General features: G+C 38.2%; 1 protein-coding gene across 1 annotated transcript; it reads right to left on the reverse strand.

Moving 5' to 3' along the window:
• Positions 1-7,392: 7,392 nt before the first annotated feature.
• LOC129770488 (trypsin I-P1-like) lies at positions 7,393-8,438 on the reverse strand. The gene is made up of 2 exons (XM_055773357.1): positions 8,318-8,438; positions 7,393-8,252 (listed from the first exon to the last, which is right to left on the reverse strand). The coding sequence occupies exons 1-2, from the start codon at positions 8,421-8,423 to the stop codon at positions 7,399-7,401; spliced, it is 960 nt and encodes a 319-aa protein (XP_055629332.1). The 5' UTR covers positions 8,424-8,438; the 3' UTR covers positions 7,393-7,398.
• Positions 8,439-15,952: the final 7,514 nt, after the last annotated feature.

Genomic DNA, 15,952 nt, shown 5'->3' on the forward strand with positions numbered 1-15,952 from the left:
GGTAAATTCATTGAACACACGAGAACATAGCATTGGAGAAGCAGATCTACAACGTAATGAAAATGAACATCACAACCAACCTACTAGCAGCAGAATGATCGGCTCAAATAGAGCCAGGCCCTTCCTTCCTGGCCGTTAATGAGGGCTTGGCCACCGTCTGAGCCGCTTCAGCGGGCTTCGACCACGACCGTTTGCGCTTCACGTTATCGTAAGTGATCCACTTTTCATCGCCAGTCACCATCCGCTTCAGAAACGGGTCGATTTTGTTGCTATTCAGCAGTGATTCACATGCGTCGATACGGTCAAAGATGTTTTTATGCGTCAACGTGTGTGGCACCCATACATCGAGCTTCTTTGTGAATCCAAGCTTCTTCAAATGGTTAAAAACGGTTTGATGACTTATCCCCAGCTCTTGGCCGATGCTACGGCTGCTACTATGCCGGTCTTTCTCGGCTAATTCAGCGATTTTGTCGCAATTTTCGACGACAGGCCTTCCGGAGCGTGGCGCATCTTCGACGACCTCTACACCAGAACGAAAACGTTGAAACCATCGTTGTGCGGTGGAAACCATAAACTGCACAAATTTAATTGGCAGCTTGAGATGTATTTTTGCCTTTGTCATAGTAGTACTGTAAAATATGTCGGATTTTCTCTTTATTTTGCTCCATTTTTGCGACACTATAACTCACGAACGACTTAACCAAACAAAACACTGTCAAGGACTATATTATAGCGCATAAAAATACCTTTCCAAAAAGCTATAGTATGACTCGATACAATTAATACAACTAGAACTACGAGCTTACAACGACACCTCGCGGAAATACCGCAGGACTTTTTTGACAGCCTAATATCCCCCCCGGATACAGCTACAGCTCAACAGTAATCATGGGGTAACAAAGCATTACCCCATGATAATTTCATGGAACATACAAGGATTCAGAACTGGAAAGGCAGAATTAGACTTGTTGATCAACGAAAAGGATCCATTAGTGCTTTGTTTGCAAGAGACCATGTGTTCATCACGTAATCCTCCGCAAATTAACGGTTATAACAGTTCATAACAGAGATAGAACTTACTGCCATCGGGCTGCAGGAGGAGTGCTTGTTGCAGTGAAGAACGGTATTGATAGTCAAAGAATTGATACTGACTCCACCTTAGAAGTCATCATCGTAAAGATCGGACAACCTATAAATACTGTCATCATAAATGCATATTTGTCGCCCAGCAGAAACGTAAACAAAACAGAAATCGAATCACTGATTCGTAGTGTGGCTGAACCAATTATATTTGTCGGTAATATAAATGCACACCATCCAAATTTGCAAAAATTTGCAACCAGTTTCAATTCACACCCATGAAGGAAATGTGGAGTAAGTTCCGTAGAATCCAAGGAAGTGGTAAAACAAACTACATAGGAGCAATAACGTATGATGGCCGAACTGCAACAATCAACCATGAAATAGCCGAGTTACTTGCCGAAGCCTTTAGTTTTCTTTCAATCAATGCATCTTACACCGCACAATTTCGTCAGAGAAAAATAATACTTGAAACTCAATCGTTGTTTGTTCCTGATCAAGCCAATGAAAGGTACAATGAATTTTTTTTTCATGTACGAACTGGAAGAAGCTCTAGATGGAATAAATAGTTCCTCTCCTGGGGAAGACGAAACGCACTATTCAATGATCACTTACTTATCTCAAGAATGTAAAGCACAACAGTTAATAGCATACAATGACCTGTGGATAGAGTCGATATACCCATCGCAATGGACTACATCAAAAATTGTCCCAATTTTTAAAGGGAAAAGCGAACGAGTTAATCCAAAGAATTATAGACCTATTTTCCTAAATAGTTGCGTGGCAAAAGTTTTCGAACGCATGGTGAATAATCGGCTCGTTTTTCTTCTGGAGTCGAAAAAATTACTTCACCAACATCAATATGGATTTAGAAAAGGAAGGTCCACAACAGATCACCTAGTGACATTCGAAAAAAACTATACGAGAATTATTGAAGAAAAGGTATTACGCACAAGCAGTGTTTTTGGATATAACAAAAGCGTACGATACGACATGGAGGCGCATGGTGTTAGAAAAACTTAGTTCATGGAGCATTGGAGGTCGCTTATGGAAATTCATAGAACAATCATTGAAGAAAAGAACTTTTCGAGCTGCTGTTAATGGGCGTTTGTCTAACGAAAAAATAATGGAAAATGGTCTGTGTCAGGGATCTGTTCTTAGTGTTACCCTATTTTTAGTAGCTATTAACGCTTTAACTGAAGATCTGATCAACGATGTGATCTGTTTCAGATGATGTGGTATTGATATCAGGTGAAAGAACTCAAGAGGATACTGAAACTAGGCTACAAAGAGCGCTGAACGTGATCAGCAGCTGGAAAGAACGAACGGGTTTCCAAATTTCTGCTGAAAAATGTGCAACCATGATCTTCAAACATTCGAGAGCTAGGAGAATTGTTTCGACACGTACATTGAAAAAGGATGATACTCCAATCCCCATACGAAAGGTGTATAAATGTTTAGGGATCACTCTCGATCAGCAGCTTCAATTTAAAAAACATATCGAGCAAATTCGAGCATCGTGTCACCAAAAGCTACACTTAATTCGCTGTGTAGCCAATAAATCGTGGGGCGGCGATAGAGAAACATTGTTAAAAATATATAAGGCTACAGTTCTAGAAAAAATGCTTTATGCAGCTCCGGTAATCTCAGCAGTGCGCGATGAAAATTTGAAAAGGTTGGAAACGATGCACAATGCCGGACTGAGGGCAATTAATGGAGCATTTTACACCAGACCTATCATCAGCATTCAAGCGGAAGTGGGTATTCCCAGTCTTAGAACACTACTTGATCAGCGAACTGTTATATATACAGCAAAAATGAAGGCAAGGAAAGAAGCAGAACGTACAGCAATTGACTCAGATAATTTCATGGAAAGTTCTGATCGGTACTATTTATCAGACATGGATTCCAGTTCTGGTGAACTTTGGGGATCACCACAATTCACAGGATCCGGTACTACTGAAGAGCGAGGAACGAATATTTTGGGAAAATTGCAAATATTCCTAGAATATATCATTTCTCCCATACAAGTAGCTCTCCCTGGGAGAGACGATTGATTAAGGTTGATACATCTTTGTTGAATGCTAGTCGCATGAATGATTTACCAGCATCATTACTACAGCGATTCCTTCTAAGAAAATCGACGAGATATCGAAATCATGAAACTTTATACACGGACGGGTCTAAACGTGAAGAAAGAAACGGATTTAGCATAATCGATAGAAATACGGTGGAACGCAGAAGAATGGTGGATATTGCGAGCATTTATGCAGCGGAAAGCGAAGCAGCTAAAGAGGCTTTACTACGAGTAAAGAATAAAGAGGGGACTGGAGCGTACCCTATTTGCACAGATTCGCTCAGTGTAATAACTTCGCTCGGAAGCTACAGAATAAGGACGAAATGGAGAGACTGCATGGAAACACTTTACAATACATGTTTCGATAATGGGAAAGATGTCACGTTTTGCTGGATACCGAGTCATATTGGTATACCAGGCAACGAGCTTGCTGACCAAGAGGCGAAAGCGTCACTGAACCATACAGTCGACAGATCCATTGCGGTTGATATTCGGGAAGCTAAAACCCATATAAAGAGACGAATCACCTGGAGATGGCAGGCAGAATGGGATGCTGTGAGGGAGAACAAGCTGAGAGGAGTTAAAAATACGGTTTTACCCTTTACAGTGACAGCAGAGACAAGAAAAGAAAATGTGATGCTTACTCGATTACGTATAGGTCACACGCTACTTACACATCAGTACCTGCTCGACAGGACAGATGCTCCGAATTGTCGGTGGTTTAGTGGACGATTGACCGTAAAGCACATTATAGTTGAGTGTCCCATTATCACATTATAGTGATGTGCTCCCTTGGCCGAGTGGTTAGCGTCATAACTAACATGCCGGGTGTTCGGGTTCGATTCCCGTTCTGGTCGGGGGAATTTTTCGTCAAAGAAATTTCCTCCGACTTGCACTGTGATCACGCGTATTCTAGAGCTTGCCACTCAGAATGCATTCAAGGCGTGTTATTTGGCATAGAAATCTCAACTAAGTACTAATAAAAATGACGCAAGTAATACTACGTTGAGACGGCGAAGTTCCTCTAGGAACGTTAGTGCCATTGAAGAAGAAGAAGTTGAGTGTCCTGGTATAGAATACGAACGTAGGAGTACGGGATTACGAGCAAATATGCGAGAAGCTCTAGCAGATGGAGAGGATCGAATCAAAAGCATCATGGAGTTTCTGAGGGAAATTGGAATTTATACAGAAATATGATACGAAAATATGAATTGTAAATTAACTGTATTGTAGTATTTAGACTTAAAAGACCCTGTAGCGTGCAGAACTCACAGCTACGGTTCCGCCACTGTTCCGGGGATTCTTTAAAGGCGAGTGGCTTAAGCGCCACCTCTAGGAGGACCACTCACGCGAGATTTGCCCGGCAAAGGACCAGTCTTGAAACTGGCCTCTGAAAATTGTTGAAGAATCGCTCGAACAGTGACTCTTTCCAAAATGTTTCCTAAATGCGTTCCTATGACTTGCTCGGCTACTCGCTCAAAGGATCGGAGGAAATTCGCAGCTGAACCTGGATAAAAAGGCACAACAAATTGCTCTTCACTCGAATCCTTCTGCTGTCCAAATATTACCTCTCGTTTCAGAAACAAGAATGGGACTCCAAACATATACCCAAAAAATCAAACAGACTACAGTATCACGAACGATCATAAAACGTACGGTTTCTCCAAATAACAAAACTAAATATCATTTTAACATTTATTAACTAGCTAAATTACAATTTCATTTTCCCTAATATCCCTAATAATTCCGTGCCACGTGCGTCTCAATTTTCGTAAGCGTAAACTTTATTTCAGTGATCACTGTCTCATCAGTTCCAAGTTTAAAAAGACCCACCCACATGCGCATGTTATAACGGGATGGGTACTCACGTTTTGACTTTATCGCTCTGCTTGCTCTGTCCGGAGTGCTGTAGTGACGTAGCACTCCCTTCCGACGGAAATAGGCTTGTCGGGAAACTTTGACTCCAACCGTGGGGTCAGAAGTGCGTCCGGCTGATTGAGTGCGATGCGCCGAGCTTCCAAGGAGTGTCTACCTGGGAAATAATCCCTAACAAACAGCCGTCGAACGGCTGTTCGACGCAATAAGAATTTGAACTTATGGCTTACAAACTAAACTTTACCTGTTTGAGCTTTATTTCACAAGCACAGACACTTAACGGATATCTAAAGTCTTCGAAAACTTTCGTTAAATTCCCTATCAAGAACAAACAACATTAAGCACATTTGAAAAAACCGTTTATACAGAATTTACTTGTAAAGTCACACCGCGACGCGATTTTGAAAAATCGCACTGCTGCCTCTTCCACTGATTGGATCAAAGTGGACGAGCAAAAGCGTTCGAGTCCCTTGAAATAATTAGCCTTTTTACTTCAGGAGAACAATATTTGCCGAAGCAAATAATGTTCTTTTTGAACCGCGAATTTCCTCAAACCCCAAGTCACGCAGCCAAACAAGTCATAATTGTCCGCTCTTTTTTTGTCAAGGTTGAGCTAATTCTCGCGATTCTTCCACGAAACCTGGCTTCTTTATTTTTCTCGCGCATGAGTGACCACTTAGAGCGTAGCTTAAGCTACTCGCTCTTAGCATGTGTTGGTGTGGAGGAACATGAGCTTTACTCGCGCTCTTCGATGTGGTGTTGCGTACAACAACACAACGATTTCATGCAATATATGAAACCCATTGCGTGCAATTTCCACGAAGAAAAAGTCCGTTTCATTTATACTGAATCATTATGTTACAGTAGAAGTTTGGCAAGTTTGAATAGGAAAATTAAATCATGCACGGAACAACATTTAAATATTAACATTATAATTCCACCAACGAATAAATAAATAAATAAATAAATAAATAATTAAATAAAAAATAAATTAATAATGAATAAATAATAAATAAATAATAAATAAATAAATAAATAAATAAATCTACCAAAAGTGGGTGAATAATATATAAATAAATTATCTAGAAAGTAAGTGTATGTACAATATTGAAAATAATTACATAACACTTAACGGAATATTTACAAGAAATGTTAAACACTACAATACACAAATGTACACCTGTTACAACCCAAATAACATATAGTGGAACGGCTCTAATATCAATAAAGAAAAGTGCCACTAAGAAGATCAATCAATGGCGAGTTCTGCGATTTAACCCACGAACGTTTGCTCAGTAAGAAAATCAAATTGATATAAAAAAAAATATTGAGCGGAACGAAGGGTCAGCTAGTTTATTATAATTAAAATCATATTTGTGCTATATTAGAAAATGCATACTGCTACTGAACACTACGACTGAGGTTCCGAATTGTTATCAACAATATTTTTAGATTCGAGTCAGAGATTCGACTTAAAGGTGGTCACATTTTGTAGCACATACGAAAACAATGCCATATATTCATTATTTTCTTACTTTGTAACTGTCAGTGATCCACGCTCTACTAACAAAAAGCTCAATGTTGTTCCATAGGAACCGACGCGGGACTGAACGTGTATGTAATGTGGATGCTTGCATAATATCCTCGAAATACTTTTACATTCCAGAGCAAATGCAACATAATTGAATAAATCTACCAAATTGGATAAGAATCATGACTTTACTTGGCTATGATTTTTATTCAATTTGGTAGATTTACGTATGATGATGTATGAGAACGTATGATATCCACAACAGAAATCTTCAACAATACGTATTTGTGTGTCTCAATAATCAATGTCTCTTTTCGACGAATCGACAATATGTTCCGTTTATTCATTCCACATCGAATCTAAAAATCGTACGACAAGATACAGCAAGAATTACTTCAAGACTTACCATCCGACATCACGAACAGCTGTTTACCATCGGCAAATAGAATAAACCAAGAGCGGGCGGAAATTGAAGCAGCGGGAAAATCTTTTACGTTATCTTCGTGCTTGTTGCTGGTTTCTCTCCACAACCCTAGAGGGTTTGAGGTTACGAATTCAACCATACCCTCTCGATAAAATCTCTCCGCACTGTGTTGGTTCCCTCGCCACCGGATGCTTTCAACGTGAAAATTCAACCTTTTTTTTTGCTGTACCAGTGTTTCTTGTTCTGTCAGATCGATACCGGCATTTGTGGAAGTTTATGTTGAAGGACGATAGATAGATGGACTCCCTGGGGCAATTTTAATCCAATTAGTAAACAAAACATGCATTGATTGAATCGGTTGAGCCTCTTGAACAAGGTTTCGCGATCATTTAATTGATAGCCAGAGTTTATTTACATTAATGAAATCAGGAAATTTAGTGATACCAAGGGAATGAACCAAACTGACAACATTTTCAAATTTCCAGAATCGATAAGAGCCTCCGCACGGATCCAATCATAGTGTTCGGTAACGTTAGTGTACAAACCGGGATGATCCTTCTCAGCACACCCCTTCCCATAGCTAACAATTCCATACTGAACCCCGTCGCAAACCAACGGTCCTCCAGAATCCCCGGTGCAGGCGTCGATCCCTCCTTGGAAGTACCCAGCGCAAATTATTCCCGCACCTATTGAAATCGTCGACCGATTGCGGCATTGGTCAATATTCAATATTGGAACGGTTGCTTTCATCAAACAAGGCGGTTTCCTTGCTATTGGGAAGTATTCTCTGCCCCAACCCGTGATTAAACATTTCGTTTTCTCCACAATCGGACCCATTGCCAACGGCACTATTCGCACGTAATCCGTCTCGATAGCCGCTTTGTTCATAATTATTATCGCGACGTCGTTTTGCACTAGAGGCACCGTCTGGAACTCCGGATGCATTGCAACCCTTGTAGCCATCCGCAACTGGGCCTGTGGAGATCGCCGGACACGAAAGGTATTCCCTAGGATGATAGCGTATTTTTCTGCCGAAATTGGTATGAACTTGGTTCCGAAACAGTGCGACGCTGTTAGCACCACTTTGGGAAGTATGAGGGATCCTCCACAGGTAATACTCATACGCCAAACAGAAGTTGACGGGTTCCTCAAACGACGGATTGACACCTGGTAGGGAGCTTCCGTGATGTTTGCTGGTGTCCCGCCAACTATTCGTGCCGCGCCTCCGCAAACTGCATCGAGCGCAGAGAGTTCGCGGAGTTCTTCTGACGAATTCAACAGCACTTTTGAGTGTTCTTTTTTTTTATTAAATATTCGTTCTTATACTTACTTATTTCCTCCTTTGTAAAAGTAATTTTTTCAAGACTGACATTTTTGCTATTGATAAATGAAAAATAACTTATCAGAATAATTAGAGAAATAGCGACGAGATGCATCGTTGTGAAAAAATGGAGTACTCGATTGAGTTTTTTTTTAATTGTACATGGCATGGCAAGTTTTATGGTTATGCCGGGTTTACAATCATTCACAATGAGCGCGATATTTTGACTTCAATAACGATTTTTATTCGTCAACCAATCAGAGCAAAACGCGAAATCACCCATGGCAGTGCGAAAAAAGATAGAACTCTCCAAGCTGCGAAAATCGCGTTGCTTTGACAGGAGACACTACATACATCAGATTGGTGGAATAAAATATGCTATATGGGTGGAGAGATATATCGAAATAAATGTTCAGCTCTATACATATGAAACACTTCATCAAGTGAGAGCAGAATCTATTATCTATTGCAAGCGTATTGCTACATAAGCATAATTATTTTTACAATTTTTTGTTAATATTCGATTGAATTTGTTAGTTTTTCAATTTTTAATTATCTGGAATTTTATACTTGCATTCACACTTCGAGTGATATGATTTTGTTCCACCAATCTAGTACGACCTTGTCCATAACAAATAATTGCAGCATGATTAGAGGGATGCAGGTTTGACAGACAGATTATCGCGTGATATCGCGCATCAATGTAAAGAGCTGCAGTGAAAAATATCGCGAGTGAGTATATCGCATGCGATTGAAAACCTGCATTGTAAAGGAAGCTTTATTTTGGAGTAAGGTATAATATGCTACCCATAAGCAAAAAGAATGGATATTTTCTGACTGTCTCTGGCTCTTCAAAATAAAAAGCTATCTTGTAAACAGTGACATGTACACTCGACAAAAACAGTTAGTTTGTGGGTGATTTTTGAAATGCTGTAACTTCGTTAAAAATTAACGCATAAAGATAGGATGTACATTATATTGAACTTTCAATTTTTGAAATATCATAGGAGAACATTTTTGTCTGGGTATGTGTGGATGTAGTGGATGAAACTATGAGGAAGAAATAAAAAATAGATTTATTTCTGATTTTCCACACTTTTTGTAGTCTAAAACATTTTTGGCCAACCGACTCAATAGCAAATCCAATCAACCTTATCGAACAGCCTTCATTTCATTGCTAGAACGTTCCTGTAGGATAGCGGTACTCAACCTTTTGTACAAGAGGGACCACAAACATGTTTTGGTAACGGTATAACGGGTCGTAAAAAAATAATGAAGGGCTGTGTGCAATACATGATCGCATTATTGGCGTAGGGCTACGAAATTATAACCGGGGAAAAACAAACATTGTAGAAATACCAGAATAAAACTTTTTAGTACGAGTATTTGGGATCAAACTGACAAACTGACAAAAGATAATGCATTGACGGCCGCCGAACCAAATCCGGTATGGTGGGGTGGCGGCGTCGACAACAAACGCTTTCGGCTCTCATCGCTGAAAAATACCTACTTCACATCCGCGGCTTGAAATGCGCTGCACTTTCTTAATGTTTCGATATTTAGGCTCTAGTTTTATGTTTAACTATAACGCTTCGAATTATATATATATATATATATATATATATATATATATATATATATATATATATATATATATATATATATATATATACATATATATATATATATATATATATATATATATATATATATATATATATATATATATATATATATATATATATATATATATATATATATATATATATATATATATATATGTCAGTTGAAAATGTTGAATGGTTTTCATTCGAAAACAATGTATTAAAAATAACAAGAAGGATTTTTTTTCCTTCATGCTAAGAATACGGTACTAGAATTGATAAAAAGACAGGACTTTCAAAAAGGGTCGAATAAACGCTATTGTTAAAAACGTTACGTTTGGTCAGCCTACCGTGAAGGCATATTGGGCTCGTTCTATCCAACCTTAGTTTATATTTCGCTACCATGTTGAACGGACGACAAAATTTTTCGTCTCGAAAAGCATTCGCAGAATATGCGCGAAGTAAGCATAAAGCAGAACAAAATAGAAGAGAATATTAACCCTTTGCGGTCGGAATTAATTTCCCTTGAAAGAGATCCTATATAGAAAAACCATATATTTACAGTAGTGGAAATGTTCAATAGACATTAAAATTTGCTTAGAAAAAAAGTAAATGATTACATTGTTGAATAAAGTGTTTATTATGATTCCTTGCTACGGTGGCTGAGAGCAGGCAAACGACCACAGAGGATTAAATAGGACGTACAACGTCGGTTTTTCATACCGCTCGCATAGTAAACAGATTGCATCATATGTACGAATTGTTCACTTTATGTGTTATCAAATAGATAACGGTGGCGAGAGAACAATTGAGGGGCTCAAAATGGAAGGGGTGTAAGTGGCATCATCAATTTCTCCCCTCAAATTGAATCGGACGAGAGGAATGAAAAAATTATCTGTATGATTTCACGCTTAACATTTCGTTAGGAGCTATCTGGTTTGATCGATTCTCTTTATTGACTTTCTCTCCAGATAACAGCTGCCTCGACGACGGATTTAGCGGTATTTTTGACATAAACGTTTGATTAACAAGGTTCTCTTCTAGAACCCAGATCGTCGAACACGTCAGAGAAACCTTTTATCGCTGAGTTATCAACGGCAGAGGATGTTGATTGAAAAAAATGATGAAAACAGTTAAAGTTAGTGAAAATATGAAAACGAAAGTTACGATGAAGTGTTCCTCTAATTTATTCCAAACTTTGATCGATCGGCTAGAAAAAACGGCTGAACGTATCAATATGAAACGTTCACGAGAGTTTAGGGGATACACTTGGCTCAGACTTTGCTTGTTAACTTCAGAACTTACTGCAATATTTGCAAAATTACAGATGATTTTATAAAACACTATGAAAAACGTGTTTTAGTAAGTTTTTAGAAATCGAAGCAAAAAAGTAAAATTTTTTTTTTCGTCAAAGATTCAAATCAGCTGTGTATATAAATTGTTGGAATTTTCAAAACTACGTTTCGGTTTGCGGAGCGAAAAGGAAATTGTTCATTCAAACAGAAATATCCCTGTATGGGAAAGTCCTACAGCAGCTTTACTCTACAACAAATGGAACCTTCATTCTACGGACTATGTGGATAGAGAAAATATTGCGATTTAAGCTTCGTCCGTTTTCAGTTTATTGAGTATAAATAAGCTATTCAACAGCATTCAGGACACATCAGTCATCCTGCTAGTGACTGAACGGCAACTAGGTTTTCCAAATGGCCTTCCTCAAGGCCGAAAGTTTATTGCGCTTTTCAAATAGGGCTTTTGAAAGCTAAAGGCGAATTAATTGTAAAATTTTGAAGACTCTCTAATTAAAACCATGATCATCATTATTCAAGTTACAGTCTCGCTAGTAGACAATATGCTTTCTCAATGCTGATGTTAGACACAAATGTTTTTCTCGATACGAAGGAAGAATGAAAAATAGATATCGCACATTGTGCTGAAATATCGTTCGGTGGATCGGTTATGTACTGTATCATTTCCGCGTCTGAACTGCGATGTAAGTTGAAAATTTCGGAAATGAGTGCGTAACGTTTGAAATGCAAGGATTTCAGCGTTAATACCTCCTTGCCGACTGAACGAAGTGGTGTTCTTTTTTCCATAGCTCAAAAACTGCTTTGGAAGAAAACTATTGAAATCACAAAATTCTACAAAAATTAGGAAAATATAAAAACAATCAACAAATATGCTTTAAAGTCCATCGAAGCTTAGATTGATCAGCGGTGGATATTATCATCAAATGGCCGTGAAAGCACTGTAAATATTGTGCTTGCCATTTTCTATTTTGCAACCGTGTTGAACGGACGAGCAAAATGTTTCGCCCCAGAATCAATGTTGCGACATCTCCATATAAACTGGAAGTTGAAATCTTTTTTATCTTTTCTTCATTTTCAAAAAAAAAATGCACCGAATATATACCATTTCGAATGGTTTTGTTAGTCAGAAAAATCTGTTTCATAAGCATGAAAGTGAAAAAAAATTCTCGAGCCTCAAATTGTACATTTGTCAAACATATTCTTGATAAACTTGGACTGCATACTATCATTGAAAGTTTTCCGAGCTGCCCCACACTGTTGAATACAATGTTTAGATCTTAAGATTGCGTTATTGTTTTAGCGAGAACATGAATGAATCATGAATCACCCATCCTCAATTGTATCTACAAAATCGCACATGCCTATCGGTTTTCTCTAGGGCCACAAAACATTCGTCTAAATAGGGATTTTATAATTTTCGAAGCATTCTGAAATAATATTCGACGGAATCAAAAGCGAGATAATTTTCATTTTTTTCTAGAAGAGTAATATGTAATGATGATGATGTTTTGATTTATAGAGGCTTCCTCAGGCTTTCAGACTTTCTCAGTTCAATCGCTTGTAGACTTAAAAAAGGCCAATTTAGAACACATATCTAAACCCTCGGCCTTGAAAAAGGCCAGTGACTTTTTCCGACCAATCAATTAATTTTCGTGAATTCGGGCATTATATCCGGGATGAAAGTGGTGTTAAAGTTATTACTCTCTCGGGTTCAGATGGATATCCCTTCAACCTCAATCCCTGGTCTGAGCCTCGGAGATTGTTGAGGTTGGGCACTCAAGGCCTCTTTTTTGTGGCTAGCACGAGCTCGAGGCCGTAGGCTCTCAGGGTCGGCTTTCCTCGTGTTTGAGGAGACTTAGCGTGTCAAAGGCTCGCTATCACTTTCGGGGGTATTCTAGTGTAGAGACTCGAATTTCGGACGTTTTTTCGTGCTCCGCAAAAATAAAACAAAGAATATCTTTACTATCTATTATATCATTATTTGTTCATCTATCTTTCAAAATAAAACAAAAATTGAACGGAGAAAAAACATTCATAACTAGAATAGTTAACTCATTACTGCCCATGTGTACAAGAACTTGATCCAAATGGCATGAAACTTTCTAGTCTATCTAGGTTTGTCCCGAAACAGGAGGGTATTTTGGTTTGTAGTTCTTTGGATGTTGAGATATCTGACGTATGAAATTTCATACGCTGAGCCGATACAGTATCAAAAATGGAAATCATTTGAATATCGAACAAAACGGTTTTACTTCATAAAATTCACTTTCGTGTACTGCCGTTCCACGCATAATTGTCCCACGGTTCAATTCCTAGAAATTTGTACATTTCCGGTACGGTCACACGGAATCTTGTATCTCTTTTTACCCTTAGAAAAATCCTCGGTCGAAAACTAATTTTTTGTACATATTGTCAACAAACCCGCATCCCTACCAGAGATTAGTATATTTTACTCAATAACATTAGTAAGCTTGGATATTGTCATATCTGAAAACTGGTGAGAAAAGCGCGTATTAACCATTTTCATTGTTCCCATAAGGCAATACGGAGGTATAATAAGGATATAATTCTGATACGTGCATTTTCGGCGAGAAAATGTAGCCGATATTGGGCTTCCGAATCATGGTTCTGCTTGACATATGTGTTTATTAGTACGGTCGAAAATGACTATAGATTGGTAGTATTTACCAAAAAATTCGTTATATTTACTAATTATTTCTCTCAGTGTAGTAGTGCGTACTTATTTGTCTCTGTGGTGATTAGTCCGACGAAATCTGCGTCAAATAGGTAATGGAACATTTGAACGGCAAACCATTTATGTTTCGCGCAGAGATCACTAAGATCAGGTGAATGTCTTTCAAGAACAACGGCTGCATCTGCATCCGAATTTATGGTCATTTTTCCACAGTGTCTGGCTCTCCGCTTCTTGCTGCTGCCCGAGAAGCATTCTTGTGATTGGCCTCGTTCAATGTTGCACTCGACATTCACTTGTTTGCCAAAACCGGAAGAGCCGTTCTCCGAGTCATTTTCTCCAGCATCCACATCGCTGTCTCCACCGCTTGGGGGCACGATGACAAAGTCAATATCATTTGTTGACACTAGATTTTCGAAAGCGTTTTCGTCCAAATCAATCAGATAATTGTACAGCTCCTCCAGATTATCGGGAAGATGATATATCCTATTGAGAAAAAATATACCTTAGTTGCACAGCGTATGAAATTTCATACGCTCAAAAGTAAACATAGTTTTTTTGCGGTTTCATAATTTTCTTCGGATTTTTTGCTAGATATCATTTTTTACACTCATCTAGTAGTGTTGTGTCACAGATTTGAGCAATTTAAAATCCTTTAAGAGGTGAAACTTTGATAACTTTATGTTTACTTTTGCGACTCCATTAAACCTGAACTTTGCATGCTTCAATACACAACAAAACAAAAAAAAATAACACTGGGACAAAAAACACTCTTAAATTGTCAAGTGGTATCATTTAAAATGCGCTTAACACTTTAGTTTCATCAAAAACAGTTTTTCAAAAACGGCTATTTTTGCTTATTAAATTAATTGGGTTAAATGGGTTAAGAGCTGATGAAGTGAGAGGGTTCATAAAAAAGTTGTGTCATGGCGTACACGATTCCAGCCCTTCTGGTTATCTAAAACAAAAAAAGGCACAGGAGGGTTGTGTCCTAGACACGACCGCATAGTTGACGTAGGATTCCGTTAGAATATCTGTTGATTTTGGATATGTTTAAAGAATTACATCGTTAAACTCTTTGACAATGATTTTGTGGCACTGAAAAGGGCCGTTCGTTTGGTTGTTGGGTATTGTTTGTTCATTCCACCGGTCTTCACCGAGTGATGACGACAGTGATGATGACAGAAAGGTGGTAAAAATTCGTTGGATGGTGCGTATCAGATAGAAGATGCCGACGGGGAATGAGATATGATTAAAACCGCCCTCTGTGACCCTAGACGAGATGCCTCCTGTGTTATGTATGAATAAAATATAGAAAAAAAAAAACTCACAAATGTAATATAATATAACTATCAATACCGAATACAATTATCAATTTTTCTAATCAGTAAAAACACGTTACTTTTTATATAGAGAAAACTTATTTTAAATAGAAAAGGTTTTTTTTTATAATTTTCATTTTCGGAGTGTTAATTCAACCTTTTATTCGCCCTTATACGAATTCTGATTGGACTAACAACACCTAATACTATACATAGAGCATATGAGAAATCACTTTTCCGAATATTTCTTCACTTTTCCAATTTTTCTCGCCTATGAAATTTCCTTGGTTGAAAATGAACACAACAAAACAGACAGCTTAAACCGAACGACCAGTTCTCGAACGGGAACACACCTTGGGTTTTATTTATGAAAATTGAAATAAATCGTTTCGTGTTTTAAGTCATTTTTATGACAACTGCTACCATATACAATTTTACACTTACACTTGTGATAATATTTTCACAATACACGATCGGTCATTGATATGGAATTTCACGAAGCAACCAACATTAAAGTTCCAAATTGGAATTTTATTTGTTAGAATTAATCGTAGCACTCACCTTACTCACACTATAAGAATGCCCCCGACTAGTATGTACTTGCAATGCCGATTTCCCCCGGGCACCTTGGTTTTTATGTCACCGTTAGGGAACGGTGCAACAAAAGCTCCCCCTACTTTCATGTATTTGCAATGCCGATTTCCCCCAGGCAGCTT

The sequence above is a fragment of the Toxorhynchites rutilus genome, chromosome 2 (assembly GCF_029784135.1).
Source record: "Toxorhynchites rutilus septentrionalis strain SRP chromosome 2, ASM2978413v1, whole genome shotgun sequence".
Classification (NCBI taxonomy): Eukaryota; Metazoa; Arthropoda; class Insecta; order Diptera; family Culicidae; genus Toxorhynchites; species Toxorhynchites rutilus.